The sequence below is a fragment of the Nansenia antarctica genome, assembly GCF_963989245.1.
Source record: "Nansenia antarctica genome assembly, chromosome: 16".
NCBI classification, from domain to species: Eukaryota; Metazoa; Chordata; class Actinopteri; order Argentiniformes; family Microstomatidae; genus Nansenia; species Nansenia antarctica.
In genome coordinates this window covers 2,251,532-2,267,977 of record NC_137686.1, presented here as the reverse complement: position 1 = coordinate 2,267,977, position 16,446 = coordinate 2,251,532, and the positions used below count along the sequence as shown (strand labels likewise).

Here is a 16,446-nt window from a genome sequence, read left to right as displayed (position 1 = left end):
ATATCATCAATATAATACATATATCTATAATCATCAGAATACATATCCATCTTTTTTTTTTAAGTCTTCACACTAAAAATACACCGTGACAGGACCTTTGAACAAGCTCACAACCTTCATTAGTTGATAATAAATGCATTGCAATTAACAGTTCATTTAGTGTGTCCTTCATAAAACACATGCTTTGCTCTTCAGCCAGCCTAATCAGCAGAATTGGAAACCCCTGTGGACCTCCCCCCCTCCGTGAGACTGCTGACATGCTAGGACACTAGAGAGCGTACGCCTAACACGGCAGAGGTCACGTTGGATGAGTTCAGTACAACAGGACAGGAGGAGAGTGGGGGTGGACAGATGATTGATGGATGGATGGATGGATGGATGGGTGGATGGGTGGGGGGTTGGGGAATCTGCCCCCCAAAAAGCCAAATTGTGGATCTGGAGAACATTGTGTACTTATGTCAATACTAAAAAGTAGGACAGATGTGTGGGCATGAAGCATGGCACTGTTTGTGTCATTCCCTGACAGATCTGAGCCAAACCCCTGTGTTATGTGATTGACATGAATCTCGAGTCTGACACGGTTCAGAATGCACAAAATGGGTGAAAATGTTTAATAGTGGAAGAGGTTCTTATGGAAAGTTGTTTTAATTTTCCATTGTGAAGACATTATGCTGTTTTGTGCCTGTACTAAGTCTGTTTGTTTACATGCCTGGCAATACTTGAAGGAACACAGTTGCATTCAGTTAACTAAGTGGAAAGATTTACATCAAAAATATTTTTTGAGAGTGAGTGAGTGTGTGTGTGTGTGTGTGAGAGATAGAGAGAGAGACAGAGAGAGAGAGAGAGAGAGAGAGAGAGAGAGAGAGAGAGAGAGAGAGAGAGAGAGAGAGAATCATGTCAAGTCACTATGAACATTTAGAGCATCCACAAAACATTGATGTATATTTGATATAAGAGATAGCAAATAAATCAATACCTTACCTTTGTGGCCCATCATCACAGCTAAGTGGAGAGGTGTGTTTCCTGGAGAGAGAGCAGGACAAGTTAGGTGAGAATAGACTACATGGAACATGTGTACAGCACTGACTTGGCACACATCTGTGGTCAGCTTCTATTTCAAGGACCCAGACACAGTAATGACTTATTTCATAACATAACTCACCATGCATATCCTTCTGAGAGATGTTCTGAGTGCGAATGAGTGAAGACAAGCGACGCACATCTCCCTTGAAAACGCATTCGTGAACAGGGAATTCCAAGTCTCCATTGGCATTGGTCAGGATGATGGGGTTCTTGTTGTCATCATCCACGATGCTGCCGACCGATGAATTGGCATTGATGTTGTTTGCATTAATATTCAATATCTGTTGCTGCTGCAGTGCCGAAGGTTTCATAGGCTTATTGTGGTTTTGAAAAGACTTGTTGGATTTGAACGTACTGGTACCGTTACTAGGTATGGTTGACGTTAAGGTCCCGTTTGAGGATTCGTCATAGGATTCCAGTATAGCCTCATCCTTACTGGGCTTGGTGTGGTGGTCTTCATCCTTACTGGGCTTGGTGTGGTGGTCTTCATCCTTACTGGGCTTGGTGTGGTGGTCCTCATCCTTACTGGGCTTGGTGTGGTGGTCTTCATCCTTACTGGGCTTGGTGTGGTGGTCTTCATCCTTACTGGGCTTGGTGTGGTGGTCTTCATCCTTACTGGGCTTGGTGTGGTGGTCTTTCCGCAACTTGCGAATCTTTTCCCCAGTCATGATGTATTAGCTAAAAAGCGGCCTGACAGAAGGAATACTAGGAACAATAACAATGTTAATCTGGTCTGAGACACCTGCCTAGGCTAGCTGTGGTGTTAGAGAGGGTCTGAGACACCTGCCGAGGCTAGCTGTGATGTTAGAGAGGGTCTGAGACACCTGCCTAAACTAGCTGTGATGTTAGAGAGGGTCTGAGACACCTGCCGAGGCTAGCTGTGATGTTAGAGAGGGTCTGAGACACCTGCCGAGGCTAGCTGTGATGTTAGAGAGGGTCTGAGACACCTGCCGAGGCTAGCTGTGATGTTAGAGAGGGTCTGAGACACCTGCCGAGGCTAGCTGTGATGTTAGAGAGGGTCTGAGACACCTGCCGAGGCTAGCTGTGATGTTAGAGAGGGTCTGAGACACCTGCCGAGGCTAGCTGTGGTGTTAGAGAGGGTGCGGTGTCTCACTGACAACATCAACAACACGCCTAAAAACACACTCACGTTTCTAACATTCAGTTAGGAATGAAAATAGCTTGCGGATACATTAACCGACTACATCCTTGTCCGTATTATTGATGTAAGTCGTTTCGAAATGTTCCCGTAAAGCTTATTTGGTTTGCTAACTAGAGCTAGCAAGATTACCTTCCGACTGAAAAGACCATCTGCCATCTTCCGCAAACTGTCTCGCGAGAACATACATCACTGTAAAGAACTGATGTTGACATCGCGATGTTTCGTTGTGTAGGATATTTTTGTATTATTTTTCTATAAACGTGACATAGTTTAAACTGTTACCACATAACACTGATATAGCCGTGCTTTTAAAAAAAAAAATATATATATATATATAAAGGATTGTAAATCAGGAATGACTTATCCTTAAACCGGCGATATTGAAGACCCCTAATAGAGGACTTTCACTACGGACTCAGTACGTCATCTTCCTGCGTCGTGTTTTGGTTGTTCTCGGTAGCTCGCTGAGAGAAGATGCCTCCTACAAAGACCAAGAAGGTAAAGAAAGTGATCCATCAAGAGGAGCTTCGGCGGTTAATGAGAGAGAAGCAAAGGCAAACCCCGGAGAAGAAGAAGCGCATCGAGTCTCCTCACGCCAAGTACAACAGTCTGGGCCACCTGAGCTGCGTGGTCTGCAATGTGCAGGTGAAATCCGAAATATTGTGGCAGACTCATATTCTTGGAAAACAGCATAAAGAATCGATTTCTAAACTCAAAGGGTCCAAACAACTTAGTTCTCCAAGTCCAGCAACCCAGCCATCGTCACTGAAAAGAAAAGCGTCAGATTCTGAACACGTATTTAAAATTCCGAAACCTCCAGGTCAATCTACATCAGGGCTCCCTGCAGATTTCTTTTCGAAGCCTGAAAAGGCAAGTGGCTCCGCAAACAACTCTGGACTTAGTCTTTTGGCTGGGATCTATGACGAAGAAGATGATGAAGAGGCCTCTTCAAATGCTGACCATGGGGCAGCCACCAGCTCTCATGTGCAGAAGAGAGAACTTGCCCCAGGTCTCCCAGCTGACTTTTTTGACGAAAGCTCCATTCCACCTGCGCCAACAGTGACTCATTCAGGCTCTATCCTTAAAGCAGACGAGTCAGAAAAGAGCGTTGAGAAAAAGGGAAATTCAGCTGAAGCGTTGCCAGAGGGGTTCTTTGATGATCCAGTAAGAGATGCGAAGGTCCGTAACGTCGACGCACCCAAAGATCAAATGGACAAGGAGTGGGACGAGTTTCAGAAGGAAATGCGCCAGGTGAACACCAAATCAGAAGCCATCGTAGCCGAGGATGACGAGGAGGGCCGTCTCGAGCGTCAGATTGATGAAATCGACGAGCAGATTGAATGTTACAGGAGGGTTGAGATATTAAGAGACAAACAAGATGTGGTTAAGGGAAAGATTGTGAAGGATAATACTGAGGAGCTTGGTGTGGGGAGTGATGAAGAGGAAGACGAAGAGGAGTTGCTCCACCTGCTAGCACGTGACTGGAGGGCCAAAGGGGCCCTTGCATGAAATCTATTGGAGCCTGGATTACAGAAGAGCACAATGTCCTTAACTGGAATGGAAATTGTCCAAATTATAAATAAAAGAGCAGTTTGAAAATGAATGGTCTCCATGGTTGAGGACACTGAATGAAAAACAAATCCTTTTCTATCGTCAATGTCAATGTAATTTGTTGTTGTGGTTTTTGTTAACTTTTCACTGTCACATCAATGCAGACACATCAAAACATCATAATATGTGCTTGTGTGGAATATTGTACAATATCAGCATTCATTAAAAAAAAATGGGAGGAAAATCCTCATGGTGTAATGATTCATAGAGCACTACTCACCAGTAGAGATATCTCAATTAAGATTCAACACTTGACTGCTATACCAATTGTAGATTGGAAGAAATCTGGTTCACTTTGAGGTGGACATTGAGAGGTTACATCTACTAAGTATTGTGTAAAAAGATACAGTAATACAATATATGTATGTTATATCGAGGCAACTTGCACCTTTCCACCTGACACAGCAGACATTGCCAGTGCTCAATTACAGTGAGCCTCTCTTTATTCTGGAACACATACATCTACAGTGTAACTCGTACTAACCCTAACCCTAACATATAACTCATACCCCTGAACAACTTCCAACATACTCTGATCTATCCAATGAGACAAACTGCTTAAAGAATCTCACAATTACCCGAACACCCTCACACTCTTAGGCCCTGTCCACGCCTATATGGGTTTTTTGCTAAACGTGGATTTTTTATATTCGTTTTGGGGGGTTCGTCCACACGCAAATGAGTTTTTGCCCCCTGAAAACGAACATTTAAAAAAAGGCCTGCCAGAGTGAAGGTTTTTAAAAACGCGTATATTCGCCGTATATTTTTGACGTGTGGACGAGATAGACAGTTTTTTTGTATTCGTCACGTCATCATGCACGTAGATTTCTATGATCATGCGCACTGCAGCTGTTTGCTGTTCCCTCCAACGTCATATCCTGGCACCAGTAACTACTTTGTTTACAACAGGCAACGGTGGTCGAGGCTACACAAGCGAGGAAAATGGATGTGTACAAAGTGCTTCTAGTTCTTTCACTGTTAACTGGACTTTTAACCTGTTTACAGATAAAGGCACAGTTAATGATCGAGAACATTGAGAGACAGAGGCGTCTGATTGGCCAGCGGGGGGCTATGGGGTTAAAATTATATCGCTACTGGTGTGGAATGCTCAACAATGACAGCGTTTATATTGCGTTCATGTGTATGCATGTGGATACAGACATTTTTATAAACATTCTGGTGTGGACGGTAATATTTTTATGTACGAAAAACGTTTATCAAAAAAACATATTGGTGTGGACATGGTCTTACTCTCTCGGACTCACACACATTGTGTTGTAATTAGAATCCAAAAAGCAGCTTTGAGTGATAGTCTTCTGTGTACTCACCCCTTTGCCTCTCTTCATCACTTTCTCTGTATCGTCCGGGGCCGTCTCTCTTGTCTGACCTCTTCTATTGATGTCTCATTTGTCTACCCTGTTCTCTCGTACTGTCGTGGTTGAATGTTTTTTTTAAGAAAAGGTTATTTTAAGTTATTTCACATTTTTCACTTCACTTGCAAATTATTTCTAAGCCATGTTTTAACTTTTTTTTTTCCACTGTCTATATTTCACCTGCTAGAATTTGTGCAAATAAAGACAACTTATTAGAATTTACTGTATACAGCATCTGGAAGTGATAGTCAACTGTGTACTCAACCCACCTCTGTCCTCTTTCCATCAGTCCTCTTCTATCACTCTCTGTGTCTTGTCTATTGCTGTCTGTGTCTTGTCTGTTGATGTCTCAGGTTATTGTTTGCTACTGTGTCTTTTGTTTATATGTTCTTCTGGTGTCTTTCTACATTATTTACTCATAAGTTGCTGGGTATAAACGGTTTGGGGCTGAACACTGAGACTTATAGCTATTGTGTTTTCACAGGTTTGTGGTTTTAAGCAATAACTCTCTCTCTCTCACACACACACACACAGGGTTATTTGAATTAATATTTTTTAACAGGCAACACCATACATATTCCTGAATATTTTCTAATATAATGTCAAAGTTAAGGATGGGGGTGTGGCCTCAGAATTTATAATATAATATTGAGAAAGTCACTGTACTTTGAAACGACCAATCCTATGTCTCTGCCTCTGCAACAATGAGGATCAGCTTGCTGCGAGTGGTGGGGATCATGATTGTCTTGGTTGGGGTCATTCCTTTCACCATGTACTTGGTACTATTTCCATTGACCGCTTTTCCATTGACCGGTAGGGCACGGATTTGTATCCAACCCGTACCATACTTTCAGAAACGCTTCTCCATTATACACAACAGACCTAGAGCGAGCCGGGACAGTAGGAGGAGTTAAGTGTCATAAGAGCACTTGACTTTAATAAGTGCCGCTATACAGCTCAACGGGGGGAAATGCGACAAGAAGTATGTCAAAATGCAGCACTATCATGCACAGATCAGCCTTAAAACATTACGTTAGATATATAACTTTAGACAGGTTAGACAGATAGATATATAACGTTATCTTCTACTGAAAGGCTGTGCTAGTGTGCTTGATGCTTCCATTGGACTGAAGCCAGGGCACTCATACAATCTCCGCGTTTGTTGCAGATGAACAGGGTGACTGGGACCCTGTGACAAACGCGCAGATATGAGATATATGAGATATATCATATGGATGGATGCCTGTTACTTGCTGCTTTCATAATTTTAATTAGCCTATATAGCACAAGTCATGCATTGAATGTAACCTCAAGTGCAGCTGAACAGTATTAAGTAAACCACAATACATGTGTGGGTGTCCGCGTCATCGTTATCGAAAAACGCACCCAATCGCCGACCACACGACTCCAAAAACGATATGGCAAAACGAAATATTGTAATATCAGTAATACCACATTCATTGATAAAATGACATAAGGGACATGGAAAGGGGGATGGCAGTTTTAGAAGGGGGATGATGAAGCGCGCTGGACTGTAGAACGGTCTACCATAGGCACAGCACATCGGCATAATAGCGATTTTTTGTTATGCTTGTTGTAAAGAAAAGTTCTATGATGAAAACTAAACTAAACTAAGATAATAATAATTGTTTAAATCTTTATTAATAAGTAATTACAGAAATAGTAAATGACATTTGTCGAGAGCGAAATCTGTTGCGGTATTTAAAAAAAACTTTATGAACATGGGATGACGATGTTGTGACGATTTCCATTGACCAATCAACGGTCTGCAGCGTCACACATCACACACAGCCTAGCACGGATAGTACCTTTCGCTCCTAGTCAGGAAGGGTACGGTAGCTAGAATCAGTAGGGGTACTACGGCTCGGTACGGCTCGGTTGGCAGTGGAGAAACCAAACCGGGCTCACGGGTTCTGGTATGGTACAGTACTGTAGTGGAAAAGCGGGTTCAGGTACGGTAGAGGTACGGTAGTTCCAGTTCAAACAGGCGTCACCTTCGACATGGAGACACTCTCTCGGTCAGAGAGACCATCAAGCACCAAGACATAATCATGACAAAACTGGAGAGTATTGAACAGAACATCACCAAACTAGGTGGGTTTATTAAAAACCTCACACTCAATCTTGACAGACATCTTTTATTTATTTATTTTAAATATAAAAGCATTAATAAATAACATACACTTTTAGTCATAGTTAGTAAAGTGTTACAGGCAAATGATAAGCTCATTGATTTAACTAATGTACTGTAATTCATAGTTTTGCTGGGACTTGAAAGCAAATGGGATAATTTTATTTAGTAACCAAGAATATTAATTAATTAACATTCATTATTATTCATATAATAATAATAATAATACATTAGACTTAGATATAGCGCTTTCCAAGACACTAAAGACACTTTACAAACTGAAAAGATTGAGTAGTAATAATGAAAAGACACAAAAAATAGATAAAAGAAAGTATAGGGGCCGAATTAAGGTACAGTGCTGGGGACACATGGGAAGGGGAGGGGGAGAGGGATTAACTGGTGAAGGCAAGCATGAAGAGGTGGGTTTTGAGGGCCTGTTTAAATGTTGGGAGGGTGTTGGCCTGTCTGATGTGGTTGGGGAGGGCGTTCCAGAGGGACGGGGCTGCGGCTGAAAAGGCCCTATCACCCCAGGTCCGGAGCTTGGTCCTGGTGGTCTTGAGGGTGGTTTGGTCGTCAGATCTGAGGCAACAGGAGGGTGTGTGGAGGGGGACGAGGTCGTCAAGGTAGGAGGGGGCCAGATTGTTGATGGCTTTGTAAGTGGTGAGTAAAATTTTGAATTGGATCCTGAATTTGACCCGGAGCCAGTGTAGGTTTTGGAGGACAGGGGTGATGTGGTCACGGCGGCGAGTGGAGGTGAGCAGACGGGCAGCAGAGTTCTGGACGTATTGGAATTTGTTTAGGATGTTATTAGGCAAACCGTAGAGGATGTCAGGAAATTATGAAGGCATGGATAAGTGTTTCAGCAGCGGAAAAGGACAGGGAAAAAAGCTGATTTAGTGACCTGGTTGGCATGAGGATGGAACGAGAGGGTGGGGTCAAAGATGATGCCGAGGTTGCGGACGTGGTTGGAGGGGGTTACGGTGAAGCCATCGATTGAGAATATCTGGGTGGGACGGGTGAGGGACTTTGGGCCGATGATAAGGATTTCCGATTTATTGCAGTTGAGTTTCAGAAAATTCAGTTGCATCCATGATTTTAGGTCATTGAGGCAGGTAGTGAGAGTGGAGTGGGTGTTAGGGGAGATGGTTTTGGAGGAGAGGTAGAGTTGGGTGTCATCGGCATAGCAGTGGAAGCGGAGGCCGTGGCGGCGGAGAACCCGTCCAAGGGGAAGGATGTACAGGATGAAGAGGAGGGGGCCTAGCACTGAACCCTGGGGGACACCATGGGTGACTGGAGCAGTGGAGGATTTACAGTTATTTATTAAGATGTATTGAGAGGAGAGGGCGGTGCCGGTTATGCCAATGTGTTGGAGACGGGTGAGGAGGATGGAATGGTTGATGGTGTCAAAGGCGGCGCTGAGGTCGAGGAGGATGAGGATGGTGAGGTGACCAGAGTCAGCAGAGAGGAGTATGTCGTTGGTGATTTTTAGTAGTGCTGTTTCAGTGCTGTGTTTGGAACGGAAGGCAGATTGGAATGGTTCATACAGGTTATTGGAGTCAAGGTGGGATTTGAGTTGGGCAGCAACAACTTTATCAAGGATTTTGGACAAGAAGGTGAGATTAGAAATGGGCCGGTAGTTGTTGGGGGTGTCAGGGTCGAGACCAGGTTTTTTAAGTATGGGGGTAATAGCAGCGAGCTTGGGGGCAGAGGGGACAATGCCGGAGGACAGGGAGGAGTTAATTATGTTTGTGATGAGTCGGGTGAGTGTCGGGAGACAGGCCTTGACTAGGGAGGAGGGAATGGGGTCCAAGGTGCAGGTTGAGGACTTCATGCTGGTGACTGTGGAGGATAGGACGGAAGCAGTGATTGAACTGAAAGATGTAAGAGGATGACTTGGGGGTCGTGGGAGGTTGGAATGGGGGTCAGGTAGGGTGGTGGGAGAGGCAGCAGTCAACTGGTTGTGTATTGTGTCAATTTTGGTTTGAAAGAATTTAATATTAACAGTATATTATTCCTGCAGGCTATAAAAGACAAGTTTCCAAGTTTCTTGGTACTGTAATTACATTTACATTTACATTTGTGACATTTAGCAGTCGCCTTATTCCAAATCGATTCAATCAACCATCAATCCACCAGTCGTAGCAGGAAGAGTAATACAGCTCAGGCACGGGGCCATTGGCAGTCTCTGTGATAGACACTGGAGAAACAGAGAAACAGTACAGGGGGGTCAATAGAAGTATTAGGGGACACAGTAAGGGGGAAAAGCGGGTGTCTTCAGGAGACGCAGTGCTGGGGGGCAGTAGATGTCTCAGGAGGAGCAGTTAAGGTGTAACCTGAAGAGATGGGTCTTCAGTCTCCGACGGAACATGGGTAGTGACTGCAGTTCTGACAGCCGTGGGAAGCTCATTCGTTGCAGTAATCAAGGCGGGAGATGACCAGTGACTGGGTCAAGAGTTGCGCTGCATCTCTGGTGAGGAATGGTCGTATCCTTCTGATGTTGTAAAGGAAGAATCTGCAGGAGCGTTCCGTTGCTGCAATGTTCTCTGCACAGGATAGTCGGTTGTCCAGGATCACTCCAAGGTTCTTGGCTGTCAGGGAGGGGGTTACAGTAGAGTTCTCCACTGTGATGGAGAAGTCTTGGAGAGGGCAGGCTTTCCCGGGATGAAGAGTTCTAATTATGCAGTATTGTGCAACTTGTCTAATCATGGCTGTCAGTCATTAGTAAAGTATATTAACACAAAGTTGAATGACCTTAACATACTGCATGAAGCAATTTAACAGCACAAGATATTTTCACAGATGCCTCTTATTGGCAAATTAAAAAGAAAAGAAAATCTCATATCCCAATAATGTTCCTTAGTGGCATCAATCGTTTTTATAAACACTTTGTGTACAACAAAGCTGATGGAATCAACATATCAGAAAGACTCCTCGATTATAGAGAAAAAGGTCTTGAAGAAGGAAAGCAAAACCCATTCCTCTTTACCAAGTGGGGTGATAAGCTATCAGAGGCAGGGCAGAAAGAGGCAGAGGTTCTGTTCCAAAATGTCTTCCTGAGTGACAAACTGCCACTCAACAGAGATATTCTAGACTCACGGGTACCAGTAGTACTAGGGAGTACAGTTCAGCTTGGCACTGCTCAGGTGGGCGGGCTCTGTAGTGATGTGATCAGGCATTACTGTGCTGCATGGGTTTGACTTGATATGGGAATTTGTCTAAACGTCACTGGTGGACAAATGGTGAGACACAAAGCAGAAGTGGTGTATTATACTTTCTCAATAGCCTCTAAACCTTATAGATGCAGGAGAAATACCTCAAGGACCTCACCAGCATTGGAGTTGTGTTGATCTGACTGAACGAGGCCCTGTCAGTCATCACTAGGGCAATCCGCAGCATCATTGACCGAACACCTGCACACCTTTCGAGGGAGATCATACTGGTAGATGACCACAGCTCTAACGGTTTGTCCCACTGACAATAACCTGTGTCTACATAACAATGTAACATTCTCTTGATAATTAACTCCCCCTCTCCACAGAGGATGCGGGAGAAAGGCTAGGTGTCCACATAGACCTCATACACAAGCAGCAGCCTGGACTGGTGAAGGAGGTGAGACACAAGGAGCATATGGGACTGTCCCAAGCTCGCCTCTCAGGATGGAAGCAGGCCACAGCTGATGTAGTCTACATTAGATGCCCACATTGAAAGTTAACTTGGAATAGTGAGTATGGAGTTTTCCCTTTATCTATCATTATGATGTTTGCCAATTATTTTCTTTGAAATGGATAAATGTCTGCTTGTCTTTTGAGGTGCCTGCTGTTTGTTGTCTTGTTGTTCAGTTGTTTATTCAGGTTGCCTATCTGCAGGGCGGAGCCGCTATTGGCTAGCATCAAGGCAGACAGGACAACTGTGGTGACCTCAGTGTTTGACAAGGTCCATTATGATGACCTGCACGTGGAACCTTACCAAACACAACTGGTACTATGAATCGCACGATGACGAAGAAGACAACAGAATTTCAGACATTGATCTCCACATCAGTTCACTATTCATGGCAGTCATCTGCAGACAGACCTTCTGCTGTGTTCTTGGGTAGGTTTTAGTGAGTTACATGTGTTGTATACTAGGATCTTGTGTTGTTTACTTAGGATAGCCAAACAGTTATTTGTTGTTTTGTGAGTAAGGTAGATAGCGCCTTTGTTAGCATCAGTTATCAAACCACTGAAACTGTGTGCTCATCACAATTATGCCACCCCTCTACAAAACTAATAGGAGATGGTGGGATAAAACATAATGAATAAATACATTTGTTGCAGACCTACTAAACATGCAACATACTGTACAGTATGTTTCATGCACCATTTTAGTGTGTTTTTGTGTATACCAGCTAGCCAAACAAGTATTAGCTTGTTAGCTAGCTAGTTTTGTTAGAGATATAATAGATGATAGAAAAAGTAAATGCTTTTGTAATGAACGGTAATGTTGGGTGGAATTAAAAATAATGATTCATTCATTGATTTGTAGATTTGCTGTAGAATAATACTGTGGATTGAAATGATTTCACTAGCCTACTTCTTACAGTACAAGTACACTGAGAGTCTGGAAAACCTACACTAGAGAAGTATCCACACCTCTGACATGAAATTTGTGTTACAGAATGACGAGGTGAGAGGTTCTGAGAGATGACACCTTGATGTGAGTCACCAGCACTTCAGGTATTTGTCATTGTTATTGTATAAGCAATTCTATTTTATGAAGATAGTAGTATTTCGTAAAAGTGGTGTGTTGGTAACAGTGGGCAATCATTTTAAATGTACTGTCTTCTTTTTTTATTACAACTTTGATGCCCAGATGGGATGGGAAGGAACTACAACGAAGTCCCACTAGATGCTTTATGCATGGACTATAATGATAAATGCATACACATGGACACAACATTATTATTTTTTTACCATTCTATTATTGTATTGCTCAATTGTATCTTGCCAAATTTTTTCCATTGCCATGAATTGTACTCTTGTAGCCTACTTGTAATGGGATGTAATACACTTTTGGCACACATGGCAATAAAAAATCATGAATCTTGAATTATTATTATTATTATTTATTTATTTATTTTTATTTAGCAATTTAAACATGTCAGCCCTGCAAGTTTGTTTCCTGAGGGTTAGCTGACAACCCCACTGACAGATGACAGGTAGATAATGACAGGTAGTGTAATGGGGGAGTGGTTGTCTTGAGGGTGTGGTTGTCTTGAGAGAGTGGTTGTCTTGAGGGTGTAGTTGTCTTGAGAGAGTGGTTGGGGTGGAGATAACCAGCTCCAGTAAAACCTCTGTCTCATGAGGGAGAAGGTTCTATCCTGACCCTGGTGTCCCGCGTTGTCATGACACCCACGCAGAGCATCCTCTCTCAGTGACGAAGGGACAACGTACTGCTGCCTCTTCTTCCTGGTTACCGGATCTCTGGACACACGATACATGATACCATCCTCCATCACTAACTTGCCCCACTGCCTCATAAGCCTCAAAGCACCCGCAGTCTCACCAGGCCTCTCTCTCCTTGAAGGTCTCCGGTTCCGCTCGACGTAGAACACCACTCTCGCTATGTCAGCATCTTCCCGTTGCTTGTCTCTGATATCTTGCTTAGAGAAAGACGGTAACACATCTTGGCCAGTGGACATGACCCTCTGGACGTGGTCTACCTGTGGACCTGACTCTCGCAGCTGTGTCCCAATTGTTATGACCGTCAAACAGAGCTGACACTCCATCTTGGGACATGGAGCTGACTGAGGGCACAGCTGCGTTGGAGGCTGTCGACTGGTCTTTCCGAGAGGTTTTCTGGGTTGACTGGCGGGTGTTGGACCACCTGAAGGCTTCTTGGACACCATCCCCAGACAGACCCTCTGACTCCTTCAATAGACACTCGTAAGGCTCACTGATCAGGCGCCCACCGATTCTCCTTCCCGCAAAAGGCTCCCTACTAAGGGCATCCGCGACGACATTCTGTGGCCCTGGGACATATTTGATGTCAAACTCGTAAGCAGCGAGCTTTGCAACCCACCGTTGCTCGACAGCGTCCAGCTTGGGCTTAGTGAGGATGTGAGCGAGAGGGTTGAACCAGTGGCTGAACTTCTCGCAGACAGACCATTTCAGAGCCAGAAACTCCAACCGATGAGCAGGGTACACACTCTGGGCTTTGTTCAGGGTCTTACTCGCAAAGGCTATTGGGCGAGCCCGCCCATCACTGGAGGCAACCTGAGACAGCACAGCTCCTAAACCGTCAGACGACGCGTCGGTGGAAAGGATGAACGGCTTTGAGAAGTCAGCATGACATTGCTGAGTAAGGCCTCTTTAAGGTTCTGGAGGGCCTGGTCGCACTCTGCGGTCCAGTCTGCAGCGGTCAGTTTCCTGTAGGTCACACACTTCTGTCTCTTCCCCTTGTTACTCTTGTCCGTCTTCGCCTCAGCCGTCAGTCTGAAGAGAGGTTTAGCTAGAGTGGAGCAGTGAGGGATGAACCGCTGGTACCACATGACCAAACCAAGGAATGACTTAATCTTCTTGGGGCATGGGGACTGGCAGTCGGAGGACATCAGGTCTGACTTGGTCATCTCCGTTACGGCTCCCACCTTAGCTGGATCTGTTGACACGCCACTACTGTCCACAATGTGCCCCAGGAAGTGGACAGAGCGGCGCAGTAGGTGGCACTTCTTGGGGGCCAACTTTAGGTTGTATGCCCGCAGACGCTCGAAGACGACCTCCAGCCTCTTCACGGCCTCCTCCTCACTGGCTGCGAATACCATCAAGTCGTCCAGGTAGCACAACAAGTTCATGAAGTTGAGGTCCCCAAAGATCATCATCATCATCCTCATGAAACTTCCTGGGCTGTTACACAGACCCTGAGGAAGTCTGTTATACTCATGGAGGCCGACAGGCGAGGCAAAGGCAGTGAACTTCTTACTGTCTTCGTGCAAGGGGACGTTATAGAAGCCACTGGTAAGGTCCATTGTACTGAACAACACGTTCCCTCCTAGAGCTGCCAGGCAGTCTGCCTGATGTGGAAGAGGGTAGGCATCTTTCACGGTCCTGGCATTGAGAGAGCGGAAGTCAGTACAGATGCGCAGCTCGCCATCTCTCTTCCAGACGAGGACAAGTGGAGAGGCAAACTCACTAGTTGACTTTCTGATGATGCCCTTTTCCTCCATTTCATTCAGTGTTGTCCGGAGCTTCTGGTAGTGCGCTGGCGGCACGCACCGGTACGGCAGCTTGAATGGCCTCTCATCTACTAAGTGGATCTTGTGAACAAAGTCCCTCACTTCCCCACAGTCGAGCCTATCCTTGGAGAAGATGTCAGAGTATCTGAGAGCGAGCTTGCACATCTCCTTCCTACAGTCCTCAGAGACCTCACATGAATCGAGATCCAAGTCACTCAGGCCACTCTCTCTCAGAGCTCCCGTCAGGTCAGACGGAGGTGGGGCCCGTTCAGCTGTGACATGTTGACTGTTGGACTTTAAACATGGACCATCAGCGGGCTGGAGCTCCTCAACAGCCAGGCATGGATACACATCTGCCAACTTGGCGTTTCTTCTCATCGTTATTGGCTTGTACGTGGGGTTTATGATCTTCATGGGGACCCATCCATCTCCCCACAGAGGAGTCACCACTCTGCCAACCAGGACGTTTCTCGGGATTGCATGTGGCTTTGTTGGCTCAACCACCACGGTGCAGCCCGGGGGTCCACGTGATTTCTCTGGAAGCTTCCCCCACACCAGGTGTTCATGTCCAGGCAGGAGAGTGACGGCTTGGTTGAGTTTGACTGTTCCAACAACGTCGGGCACATCCTCACCCTTCCACCGATTGATGCCGGAGAGCATAGCAAGGAAGTCGTCACGCCCCCCAGCCACAGGACCAGCTGTCTCAGAGATCATTTTCCAATATGTGTCTGAGTCCTTGAATTTGTGAGTCAGATACTTGATCACATTTGTCCCTATGATGAGCTCATCTACCTGACCCGGGACAACTAGTGTGGGCACCGTCACTGTACATCCATAAACCTCAAACTGTAGATCACAAAGTCTCTTAGGATGGACTCTCTTTCCTCCACATCCTATCAGTACTATATCTAAGTCACTCTGAACTTCACTGTCTAGAGTGCCAGCAGCAATGAGCCGCTGTTCAACAGCCTCACTAACAGAGCATGCCATCGAACCTGTGTCCAACATGGCATTCACTGTTACACATCCATTAACAGCCACAGGTGTGTAAAACAAACTATCACTACCATTTAGACGCTGTATGTTCTGAAGGATGACTGTCTGACGACTGGGAGCACTCTCACAGACTGACTCATATACTGACTGTAGATCATCACTGAGGGTATTATCACTTAAGCCCACATTGCCCCTCTCCAAATGCAGGCTATCTAGTTTCCCTGGTTAGACGAGAAGATTGGGGCACTTGGTGCAGACAGAGGCGCAGGGAGGGGTGTACATTCTGGCACTGTAACTTCACGTGCCCTGGCTGTTTGCATGAGAAACACAGGTTGTGCTGCCTACAGTGAGCAGTGGTAGTGTGAGAACTGTCACCACAGACTGTACAGGCTCCTGAAGCTCCCCCTTCCCGGGACGAGTAGTAGCGGCCCCTGGCGGCAGGACTTCTCGCCATTCTGCTCAGTACCTCACCAAGCATCCCAGCCATCTTGTCCATGCTGTTCTGGATTGAGGTGAGCTCCACACTTGGCTCTGGTTGTCGTGGTGGGGGCTGACTCACACACTGGCGCGGTGGGGGGCGACTCACACTCTGCTTGTGGGACTGCAACACAACATCAGGCACCGGTCTCTCCATCCCCTGGGCATCAACGGTCATCACAGCAACGGCTTACCTGGTACTATGTTCTGCTGCGGGCCTACTGGGCCTGGCCTTCAACTCTCTATGGTACTCATCAATCCGTTCCTGGACCTCTTTGGCTGTCCAGCTGCTAGCCAGCTTGCTCTTGAACACGACAGACAAGGAAGGCTCGTCACAGTATCTAACAAACATCATAGCCACCTCCCCATTGAGATCTCCCAT

The 16,446-nt window shown here is 45.5% G+C and overlaps 2 protein-coding genes across 2 annotated transcripts in view; one reads left to right on the top strand and one right to left on the bottom strand.

Annotated features, from left to right (window-relative positions):
• Positions 1-1,985, bottom strand: part of LOC308171879 (ankyrin repeat domain-containing protein 13C-like) — a 48,252-nt gene extending 46,267 nt beyond the window's left edge. The window contains exons 1-2 of the mRNA XM_080546786.1: positions 1,163-1,985; positions 982-1,023 (exon numbers count right to left, since the gene is read on the bottom strand). Coding sequence (XP_080402912.1) covers positions 982-1,023; positions 1,163-1,751 — 631 coding nt within the window. The 5' untranslated portion in view covers positions 1,752-1,985. The remainder of the gene's footprint in view (positions 1-981; positions 1,024-1,162) is intronic.
• A 715-nt stretch (positions 1,986-2,700) lies between these two features.
• znf830 (zinc finger protein 830) lies at positions 2,701-4,030 on the top strand. Its single transcript, XM_080546396.1, has one exon. The coding sequence runs from the start codon at positions 2,720-2,722 to the stop codon at positions 3,752-3,754; it is 1,035 nt and encodes a 344-aa protein (XP_080402522.1). The 5' UTR covers positions 2,701-2,719; the 3' UTR covers positions 3,755-4,030.
• Positions 4,031-16,446: the final 12,416 nt, after the last annotated feature.

What these genes read in the sequence shown, in the direction of transcription:
- znf830 (XM_080546396.1), top strand. Translation starts at nt 2,720, where the DNA reads ATGCCTCCTACAAAGACCAAGAAGGTAAAGAAAGTGATCCATCAAGAG.